Below are 11,399 nucleotides of genomic sequence, written 5' to 3'. Positions count from 1 at the left end.
ATGGCTGCTGGAAAAGACAAAGTGTTTTCTAACCTTCCCATCCAGAAACCATTTGTTGTGTTCTTGCTGGCTGCACATGAGACTCTAAACTGCAAAAGCACAAAATCTTACAAAGTAATTTTGGATCCATGATAATTTACACGTTCCATTACTGTAAAAAACAAAAATCTGACTATTTTGTAAATATTTCATGCTCAATTTATTGTGGAGCTGGGAAAAAATTCTCTAGAAAAGTTTTTCATTTTAGTTTTTAAAGGATGTTTGTTTTTTTGGCTGGGGTCGACGATTTGCTACAGACAGTTTGGAGCCAACCGTAGACGTTTCCCAGCCCGTTGAAGGAAACGACGTAGATCTGTGGCCGAGCCGAGATTCGTTCGTCTGATGAACATGAACTGAAGGTCAAACGTCTGTTTTTCCGCTCAGGTTCTTCCGGGGCGACTACACGGTGGAGGTGGCGATCAACGACTACCTGGACATCTACTGCCCGCACTACGAGGCGCCGGAGCCGGCGGAGCGCATGGAGCACTACATCCTGTACATGGTGAACTACGACGGCTACATGAGCTGCAGCCACTACCGCAACGGCTTCAAGCGCTGGGAGTGCAACCGGCCGCAGAGCCCCAACGGGCCGCTCAAGTTCTCCGAGAAGTTCCAGCTCTTCACGCCCTTCAGCCTGGGCTTCGAGTTCAGGCCGGGACACGAGTACTACTACATCTGTGAGTACCTGAAGGTCACCGAAGGTCACATCGCAGCCGCAGGTCTGGACTTTGACTGGGCCGCTGAAAACCGTGGTTGGTTCTCTTTTGTTTAAGTGAGGAGTTTTTGGACGACTTTTTAATTTATTCTGGCCAGATTTTTATCTTGAAAATATTTTTTTTTTTTTTTTTTTAGCTTTTGTTGAGTTTTACTTTGTAGCAGCAGCGAGTTAATCGATTCATTTCTAGACTCTGATCTGCTGACAAGTTTCCTTCCTTTCTTGTTTCCTTCCCTCCCTCCTTGTTAGGAGGGGTGTACTTACTTTTCCACACAGTTTTCCCATCTTGGCTTCATCTTTAATGAAAGACAGTGTTTAACTTTTTATGAAATGTTTTGGTCCAGCAGGGTGTACTTTTTATTTTACTGGTACATTGGATTGACCAGAACCAGCTTTCAGTCGTTTTATATGCTGATTCATTTAGTCAATCATTTAATTATCCAAAACGAAGCCGTCATTTCCGTCTGAGCGCGGCGGGTTCACTGGATCGGGTCAGAACCGTCAGAAACTCGCTGGATGTCTGACGGTTCTGGACGCAATTTATCCTCCAAGCTGGAAAACATTTCCTAAATTTTCCTAAATAATTTTCCTAAATTGTCCCGTTTGGAGTGAAAGGCCTCCAGCAGAGACAGAAACGCCGCTTGCTTTAAATGACACTTAATGACTCTGAGTGTGTGTGTGTGTGTGTGTGTGTGTGTGTGTGTGTGTGTGTGTGTGTGTGTGTGTGTGTGCAGCAGAAATATGAATAAAACATCCTCTCTCTCTCTGCCTCTCTCTCTCGGAGTCAAACAGCAGAACAAAGAATCTGGAACTGCAGGTTTAATTCCAAACCTTTTTATAAATTCATTTATTCAGCTGGATTAAATTCGGCTCAGCGACCGGAAAACCAAATTATTCTGAGATCAGAAACCGCTGCTGTGGGGGGAAAGCACAGGGAGATGTGGGCTGAAACACACTGAGGCTGAAGCACGGCGGTGGAGGGGTGATGGGCCGGGATGCTTCCTTCTTTCCTTCTATATCCTTATTTGTTTTCATTCTTCCTTCCGTCTTTCTTCCTTCCCCCATTTTGTTTTCTCACATTTAAATTCTGTGCACTTTAAAAATCCACCATGAATTCATGATGAACTTTAATGTTTGTTTTGTTTTTGTTTTAAAATAACAAAACGACGTTTTCCTGTTTTAAACTGGTTTCCATTATGATGTGGAGGCCTTAAACTGGTTTCCTTTGTGTTTCCTCTGCAGCGTCTCCACATCCCAACCTGGCTGGGAAGCCGTGCCTGAAGCTGAAGATCTACGTCAAACCGAGCAGTGAGTCTCGTTTTAACCTTTAACTTCATGTTCAAAAGGTCCAGATCTGGTTCTGCAGGAGCTAAAAGGCTAAAACCAGCAACTCAGAAACAAAACCCACTTATTAAAAACGATTCATTTAGCACTTTATGCCCAACATCCTTTTATTATTCACATAATTTATAATAAAACAGTAATTTTATAAGAGATCTTAACCTAAACTTGACATTTTAATTAATTTTCATGCTTCAGCAAATATCTACGGAGCAAAACTGGGGCCAAAAATGTTAAAACTGAAAAAAAGATGTGAAAAAAGTTCAAAACTACTTATCAGATTTTTTTTCAGTTTCAAACTTTTTCAGTTTCATTTTGTTCTTTTGAACAAAATTTGTGGCCCCAATTTAGCTCCATAAACAGCTGCTACATTGACACACCAACTGAAATCAGACACACCTGTCTGCCTTCAACGATGTTTGGTCTCATATTTCTGAGATTAAAGTCAAAATTTTGAGGGAATAAAGTCAGAATTTTTATTTTTTGTTTGTAGTGGCTCTAATCTTCTTCCATAGACACCAAATTTGTTTTATTTTTGTAAATGTAGAGAGGCTGGTTGACCTTTAACCAGCCTATCTCTAGAAATATTTACTGATGTCTTTATGTGAATGATTATTTTATGTAACATGATACTTGTGACACACTGTCACAAATTAAAATTTTGACAACAATTTCGTTTAATTTGAAGACACTATTTCAACCAAACTGGGATGAAACCAGTTTGTACTGGGTCAGGTGTTCCAACTTTGCTCATAAAACTCATGAATAATAAAGAAGTGTCATCTGAAATGAAACCTTCCTCCTCGGCGTAAAGCGGCTGGTTTGAAGCTTCGCAGCTGAAGGCGATAAACTTCACAACGCTGATGGAAAAATACTCGTTCAAATATACAGACATTTTTATCATGATGGAAGTGAAATAATCTGCTGCTGTTTCATAAATATGAAGGAATTATTGACTTAATCTCCTATGTATTGCTGGAAAGTTATTTGTTTGTTTTGGTAAGATTTAGTGTTTTGTCAGTGCTAGCTAACTGAGAGGTTGAGCAGTCAAAGCCTTTCCTACATCTCCCAGAATGCTGTGCGGTTCTGGGTCAGAGTTCAGAGAATATTCTATATATTGAATATTCTATCGGACACCTATCGATATTTATTGCGTGTTTATCGCGATATATATTGTTATTGATTTGTTGTCCAGCCTTATTGTTTACTATATTTAACAGAAGAAAAGAAAAACTTCTGCTGGACTTTCTGGTGTCTGTGATCCTGACTAAACTGTAAAAATATCCCAGCTGAGTAAATCTAGAAATATATAAACAGAATCCATCGCAAAGGTTTCCAGAACCTTCAAATGTGGCAAAATGAACATAAAATCAAACCCAACAAAGATTTAAACTGGTTTCTCCACACTGGAGACATCTTGAAGCCGTTTCTACCAACCGAGGCTTTTCAGAGTATTGACTAAAATATCAGAACTTACCCCATATCGTTTTCACTTATTTACACGTGAAGAGGATTACTTGGGTTGTTACCAACATCTGGTGTGAATTTAGCCCGTTAGAAGCGTGTTTGTGTTAAATACTTGCTTCTCCTGCTGTAAAGAAACGTCCTCTCTCCTCCGCTGGACGTTGCTAATCTTATTCATGTGTATTTTTCACATCTCCACTTTGTGGGAGCAGATGACGGCTTTAAGACTCATTACTGTGACTTTCACCGGCTGGGCCTGTCAGTCACTCAGCTGCTTAACATACCCAACACCTCTGCAGTTCAGGAAACACACAGCTGCACCGACACACAGAGGAATGAAACGGCTCACATTGGCTACCTGACGGTACCAGGGCTCGGTTCTGCCTGACTCGGGTCATTTTTATAAAACGAATCAGAACCAGAACCAGTGACTAGAAAACATGAATGTCCAGTGAAAACAGGAAGCAGATACTGATAGAAAACACTGAGAAGTTAATGAGATCCAGCGGTCGGCACCGTTAGCTAAAACGCTAGCTGCGCTAACCCAATAGCACCAGTTATAAACATTAGGTCCACTAAAGCTAAAGCGCTGCATCAAAATAGCATTTAGCTCCTGCTAAAGCGCTAAATGTTGATACCCACCAGGTGTAGCACATCGCCTGGCTGCAGTATGATGGTGTTTCACATGCTGTCGCCAAATAACAGAGAAAAGACACAGGTCTGAAAATTATCACTAAGTTTTCAACAGAGGAAATGGAACTGCTGCATAAACAGACTTCAAAATAAGAGCATGAACATAAATGTTACACAACTTGAAGAATTTTAACAGTTAACCAAAACCTCAACAGACATCAAACTTTATTCAACTGAAAGTTTACAAAATTAGCGCAATAGAAGTTTAGCAGAAAGTTGGATAGTGTACCTTTAAGACTCTACAAAGCTAAGCAGGAAAGCAGATCTGGATAAACTTCATTCATAAACATGGACATCCATTATTTGTCAGTAATAATTGCACATTGTGAGCCCAGTTTAATAACAGTACAGCTGCTGCCAGGGGTTATTATCCTTACATATGAACTCAAACTCAATGTTTCACTTCTGCTCACCACCCGGCTGACGCCAGCTCACTTGTTGCTTCTCAAACTATCCTATCTGTTTTTCTGCACTTGGTTTGATCAAATTAATCGTCTATTTTTTATCGTCCTGATATGAAAACCGTAGAATTGGAAGAAAGAATGACTTCAACAGAAGCGTCTGGATGTTTCAGGACCTGATTTAAATTAGATTAAATTAATACCTGTCACAATATTGAACAAGATTCTATATTAGGTATCAATGACTGTTTCCAATCCATCTATTCAGCCTAATTCTATGACTTGTGGTTTATTTCAAATTCCTAATTTCAGTTTATGAACCATTTAAAAGGTTTGTTGTCATTTATATTTACACGTTTGACCAAGATTTTAAATTTATTGTTTTTGTCAGTTTCAATTTCTTTTTTATTTTTACATTGGCTGTTTTACTCCTGACTGAACAGATTAAAGTTGTTTTTACGTGTTTCACCAAGCTGGTGAAGCTATTTGTTGTATTTTTCTGTACTGGTGCAGAGTTATGAGTAAATGTAAAACTTTATTTAAAAAAGAAGCGTTTCAAGTCATTTCAGCTCTGATTTTCTGTATCGTATCAGCCGATACTGACCCTCAGATATCGGTATCAGAAGTGCAGACGGTGCGTCATTAATTTAGATGTTTGTGTGGCGTCTCTTTCAGACGACTCCATCTATGAATCTCCAGAGCCCTTCCTGACGGACGACACCACCGGCGGCGGCAGCCTGGCTCTGCCGTCCGCCATGTTGCTCTCCCTCCTCCTCATCCTGCTCCTCGCCTCCTCGTAGCACCTCCTGCTCTCCCTCCTGCTGCTGCCGGGACAGATTTGGGAAGCGAGTGCAGCTCCTGCTCCCTGACCTCCGACCTTTTCCTGGACGTGGATGAGGAGTCGGAGACCGGCAGTGGGAGGAGCTGCGTCTGGAGTTTCTGACAACTTTTCTGTTAAAAAAGTAAAAACTCTGTTTCAGATCTGAACGCTGAGGCTCCACTGACCTCCATGTTCACAGCTGGCTGGATTTTATGCATTTCAGAAAACTCTTTAAAAAATCCATTCATTTTTTAAAATCTCATTTTGTTCATTTTCATGTTGATGCCAAAGTTTTGTACGTCTGTTCTATAAGCCCTGCTAAGGCCATACAAGTCGTTAATCACCTAAAACAAAATGCATTTTGAAACGTCGATGTGTTTGACTCTTTTCCATTAAAACTAACTAAATCTTGCAAAATCCTTAAAGGGGATCTATCATGTAAAATTCACATGTTGCACATTTTAATGCTTCCATTTGAGTCTCAACAATTTCTAGAAACAGTTTTAAGCGCTTAAAAAAAATCAGCCAGGAGTTTTGTGGTAATAAGTTCATGTTTTTTGTTGTCTAGATAATGAGCCGTTTCAAAAATCTCTGGAATATTGAGTTACGTTTGATGGGCATTTCGCCGTTACCTAGCAACCCCAGCTGAGTTATGCCCGTTACCTAGCAACCCAAATGGAGCTCCAGCTGGTTTTAGCGCTATACAATGGCTGCTGGAAAAGACAAAGTGTTTTGTTGTTGACTTCCCATTCAGAAACCACTTGATGCATTCTAGTTGGTTGTGCAGGAGGCTCCAGTTCTGCTTTTCAAAGATGTACGGTTGTATAATTTTGCAGTCATTATCACAAGCGAGTGTAAACGTTCAGTTGGGGGCGTGGCCAGCAGCAGCTTATTTGGACTTAAAAAGACAAGATGCCCTAAAACAGCTAAAATTTCATCATCTAAGAATGATTTTGTTCAGAAAATGTAAAGAACATATTTTGTTTTATCCATAGATCTGTCCCAACCTGTTCAAGGAAGCCGACTAGGTCACCTGTAATGAGAAAGTCAGACTTTCTCCAACTGGTCTGTGTTTTTTAAACAGAAACTTCATTTACTGAACCTGAAGGAAAATTTAACCAAATTTACATTTTCTATGCCGAAATCTCTCCCAAAATAATACTTTTGCTACACAAATAACTTAGTGCTGAATTATGTTTAAAAAATAATTTGTTTGGTTTTAATAAATTTATGAAGTAATAAAAAATAGATTTTTTTTAATCTATGCATGTTAATTTTCTGACACATCTAACAGCTAAAAACAGTTTAAAGGTTTCATTAGAGATTAGCAGTGCCATCTGGTGGCCACATTCGACACTGCAGCTTTAACAAACTGGATCCAGGTCTGGAAAACTTTCCCAAAATACTGAAGTTTCTCCTTGATACATGAAATCTTTTTGTTTTAATCTGCAATACTTAAAAATTACAGCAATAAGAGATAAATTGAAGCAATGTTTAAATAGGTAATGAGTAGTTCTTTAGATAAATGTGCTATTTTTGGATCCCTCATGAATAAACGGGGTTCAGTTCTGCCTGTGCAGCTTGGCGGTCAGTGGAGTCCAGCGTCAGCCTGAGAAACCCATCAGAGACTGAAACCGTCTCCAGCTCTCATCACTGGGAACTTCATCCGGTCTGCGTGAACAGGGAAAGGCTCGACCCACAGACGGCCATGTTCCAATCACTGATGATTGCAGTCGCAGCGAGACATGGTTTCCACCGGCAACAAAATCAATGCAAAAACCACAAAGTTATTCAAATATTAACAAAACCACAAAGTTATTAAAATATTCATGAGTCACATCGGTCAGCCATAACGGGCTGAAAGGTGTGTTGCTCTCAGTAACTGTGTTTTCTTTACAAATGTCAGCAAAATGTCGATATTCTGCTAACATTGACAAATTACAATTTCAAAATTTTATTAAATGGACACTTCCTGTCATCCTCTTTGTCGTTTCAGCCAGTAGTAACATCCTGTTGTTGATCATGTGGCTCGAGTGATTAGAAAAAGTGTTTCCTTTGCAGTTTTTTGAACCAACCTCACCTTGGCGCAAAAAACTTTTTATCAAAAAACGGGAGTTTTTTTAGAAATTGGTGTTTCCAATTAAGCAAATAAATTTCCTTAATTCCAATTTGCACAATTTTAAGGTCAGTAGAAACAATACCTGCGTTTCCACTACAAATGTCAGCAAAACATCGATGTTCTGCTAATGCTGACAAAACCATAGTTTGAAATTGTGGTGGACACTTCCTGTTGTCTTTTGTCATTTCCTCCAGTAGTAAAACCCAGTTGTTGATCATGTGACTCTCATGATTTCCATTGCAGTTTTGTGATGGTTCTGGTTGAGATGCATCTAAACTTCCTCAGACTTGGTGAACTGTTTGTGGACGTCGTGGCTCGGCTCTGACTGTGATCTTCATCGTTAATAATCGGAGTGTAAACCGTCCAGCCCTGCAGCAGCCAGCGCCCTTCCCAGTCGACGGCCTTTCCTTCCTGAAAACCTGCCAAAGACTTGCTAAACTTTTTTATTGGATGCTTCTTTGGAGTCGGGTTTGGGCTGCGCCGCCAGCGGCTGGCGGATGATTTAAAGAGGCGGAGCTTCCTTCTTATTTTCTAAATTTTGTCATTTTGTTGTAAATAAAAAGTAAAACCGAATGTCCTGCGAAAAATACAAATGTACAAATATATAAATGGCCTTTTTCTCCCCCCCGGTCCCCCCTCCCCCACTGGTGCTGAATTTTTAATGACTGCGAAACAGCGCCACCTTGTGGTGACGCCTTTCATCAGAAAAACCCCAAACTTTGTGTTGTCTTCATCACCTCATGACGTCCTTCCATCCCCGATGGAGGGAGGTGTGTCCTTGTGAGCGGAGGAGCCAGGGGCATGCTGGGAAATGCAGTATCTCAAACGGCGGCACTGTGACGGAGGACGGGCGAAAACGTTTTGAAAACAAACGTTTCCTTTCTGCCATGTAGTTTTGAAACCCAGGAGATTACTCATATATGATGTAAAGTCTGATGTTTGTTGTCGTTTTATTTCCTGTTTGGTTCCTGCCTGAATCACGATGCATTCTGGTCGCTGTCGTCCTGTGAGTTCTGGTTCTGTTGCTGGTTCTGGTTCAGTGGGTTCTTTCGCCATGTTAACGTTGATTTCTGTGTGAATGAATTTAGTTTTTTTGTGGCACTAAACGTAAAAGAAGAGAAATAGTTACAGAAAATAAAGCTAAGTGTATTCAAGAAGGAAATGTTTTTCTACATCAAAATGTCTCCATATTCTATTCTTTCAAAGACAAAAAAAAATCTGTTTTTTTTATATTTTCTTATTGGATGCTTATAAAGTAATGTTGTAAAGTTAAAGCATTTATCTGATTGGCTCCAGAGAGGTCAGAGGTCACAGGCCTCCTTGTGTTAGCCTGCGCTGCATGAGCAGGAGAAATAAATTATATTTCAGAGAGAAAGTGTTACAATATGAACCTGTGTTTGATAAAAAGTCACTGCTAATAAAAAGATTTAAGTTCCACTCAAAAAGCTTCGTCTGAATTATTTTGTATTTAAGTTGAAATAGAAAAAAATAAAGTGGGCAGAAACTGATTTATAATTAATATGTTGACATTGAAATTAGTTACAGCAAAGTATGAAAATATTTTAATTTTTAACACTAAAGGGAGATTTTTTTAAATGTTAGACTAATGACTTGTGCTAATTTAAAAAAAAGGGTTGTTGTTGTTTTAAGTCCAAACTTCCTTTAAATGTTCTTGGTTATTACAACAATAAATATTTTCTCATCAAAACACCTGAGAGACAACTTTTAGATTGTAAATAGTTATTTTCCTTTTTTTTCTTTCTTTTTTTTTTAATAAAATTTGCAAAGAATAAAATAAATTTTAAAAGAACTTTAAAATTGCTATGCAAATATTTGAATCTAAAACAGTTTATACATGTGTATTAAAATATTTTTAGGAAACAAAATGTTCATAAATGTGAATTAAAGGCTTGGAAGGCTAAAAGAATAGAAATATGAATAAAGGAATATTTTTAGGCAAAACAAAGTTTATAAATATTAATTAATGAAATATTTTAAATTTTAAAAGTTTATGAATGAACAAAATATTTGATGATAAAAAAGGTTAAAAAAATTACTTTGTTAATTTTAAAATGAGTTAAAAAGACAAACTGAACACAAATTAACAGAGAGAAGCTCAGTTTGAACATTAAATTTAACATTTAGACCGAAATAACAAAAGCAGCTGCTGTAGAAGTTCAGAGAGAAACTAAATCAATTTGACTCAAAGGAACAGGAAGTTTTTCCTCTGAACTCATCACTGACATGTGGAGTCGTGTCACATCTGCAGATCTTCCTCCAGAGTTTCCCGCGCTGCTGCTGCGAATCAGCCAGACACAGAGAGACCCGAACACTGAGCGAGAGGCGGGAAGGTGGCAGCGGTCCAGCGCGCCGCAGTTCAGCCATATTGTCATCATTATCTCATTATGAGGTCAGCCAGAGCGCCTGGAGGCCAGCTGAGCTTGGCACAGCGCCCAGGAAACGCGCCGCCGTCGGCCAATCAGAGCGCAGAACACTCACACTAGAAGTAATCGAGTACTTTTACTTTCAGCTCCAACACAAAGTATTCAGATACATGTTTTTAAACCTCTAATTGATTTTATTCTGCAGATTGTGAAGATTTTCAGGCTCAGATTCAGCAAAGAGCTTCAGAAATGACTCAAAAACATAAATAAGGATTTTTTTTTCATAGACTGCACTGCAAAAACAAAAACTAACCAGAACATTTTTATCTGCTTTTTAGTGCAAATTCTTTATTGAACTTCAAATAAGACAAAACTAACTTACAAGTACATTTTTACAAAGATATCGGGGCTAATTTTAAGTTAATAATTCCCTAATACTGATGAAAAAGTTCTACAGATTATTTCACTTACAGCATGGAAAAAATATATTGTTATAAGTGAAATAATCTGTTGTACTCTTTCATCAATATTAAGAAATAAATGATGCAGAAAAGTTACTTATAAGTTAATTTGGTCTTATTTCCAGTGTAAAAGTATTTGCACTAAAAAGCTACAGAACTTTGAATACAGAATTTTGTGTTTTTGCAGTGTAGTCTTATTTTTTTATGAAAAAGCAGAAAATATTGATACTATAATGTCCAGAAAACATTATAAAGACCTCCTGAGAAGCAGCAGCAGCACAAATTCACACAGTCTGTGGCTTTAGTTGCTAAATAATTTATAGTTTAAATGAAAATTTATGACCAGAAATGAATTTTTTCTCCAGCTGAATTTCCTCTGGAGGAGCAAAACTGTGTCGACAGGAAGTCTGAAAATCTGTTCATTTTGTGATGTTAAAATATTCAGACTAATATGAATTAATCTGGATCTAATCTAAAATAAAATAATCACTCAGCTAAAGTGCTGAGACTAAAGATTAGACGTCTCCAGTAGAAAAGTCCAATTATTCTGGTTCCTCAGATTCTTCACTTTAAATGTCTGAAGATTTTCCACTAAAAAATTTATGGTTGCAACTAATGATTATGTTAGTAATCGATTGTTCTGGTGATTAATCAGATAAAAAGTAGGCAACATTTTTTATTTAAGCAATATCAAAATATTTTAAAAGATGCAAATAAAACAATTCATTTTCTTTTTTAAATAAGAAAATTAACTATTTTTTTTGCCTAAAATACAATAACATGCATTTAGTGAGTCTGAACCGGGTTTTTGTGAAAACATAATTACAAAGTTTTTTTTTATCTTAAATGCAAAATATCTATATTTTTGTGTTATTCTTTCAGTAAATTGCCTTTTTTGAGTATACACCAGCTAGCGATTATGGATTACTAAATTATTTGACTATTTAATAACTGATTCATAA

At 37.9% G+C, this 11,399-nt stretch overlaps 1 protein-coding gene and 1 long non-coding RNA gene across 2 annotated transcripts; both read left to right on the top strand.

Moving 5' to 3' along the window:
• Positions 1-394: 394 nt before the first annotated feature.
• efna2b (ephrin-A2b) lies at positions 395-5,888 on the top strand (the record flags this gene model as incomplete). The annotated part of the gene is made up of 3 exons (XM_015058991.1): positions 395-716; positions 1,997-2,062; positions 5,329-5,888. Coding segments are annotated over 3 exons (513 nt in total), but the record flags the coding sequence as incomplete, so codon positions are not given.
• Positions 5,889-6,417: 529 nt separating this feature from the next.
• Positions 6,418-9,037, top strand: LOC106963850 (uncharacterized). The gene is made up of 2 exons (XR_001428271.1): positions 6,418-7,337; positions 7,836-9,037. It is a non-coding gene; the product is annotated as an uncharacterized LOC106963850 (long non-coding RNA).
• The last annotated feature ends 2,362 nt before the right edge of the window (positions 9,038-11,399 follow it).

Source organism: Poecilia latipinna, unplaced genomic scaffold (genome assembly GCF_001443285.1).
Source record: "Poecilia latipinna isolate Pla-1442-1.1 unplaced genomic scaffold, P_latipinna-1.0 Scaffold1588, whole genome shotgun sequence".
Lineage (NCBI taxonomy): Eukaryota > Metazoa > Chordata > Actinopteri > Cyprinodontiformes > Poeciliidae > Poecilia > Poecilia latipinna.
Note: the sequence above shows the minus strand (reverse complement) of the source record. Positions and strands in the feature narration are given on the sequence as shown.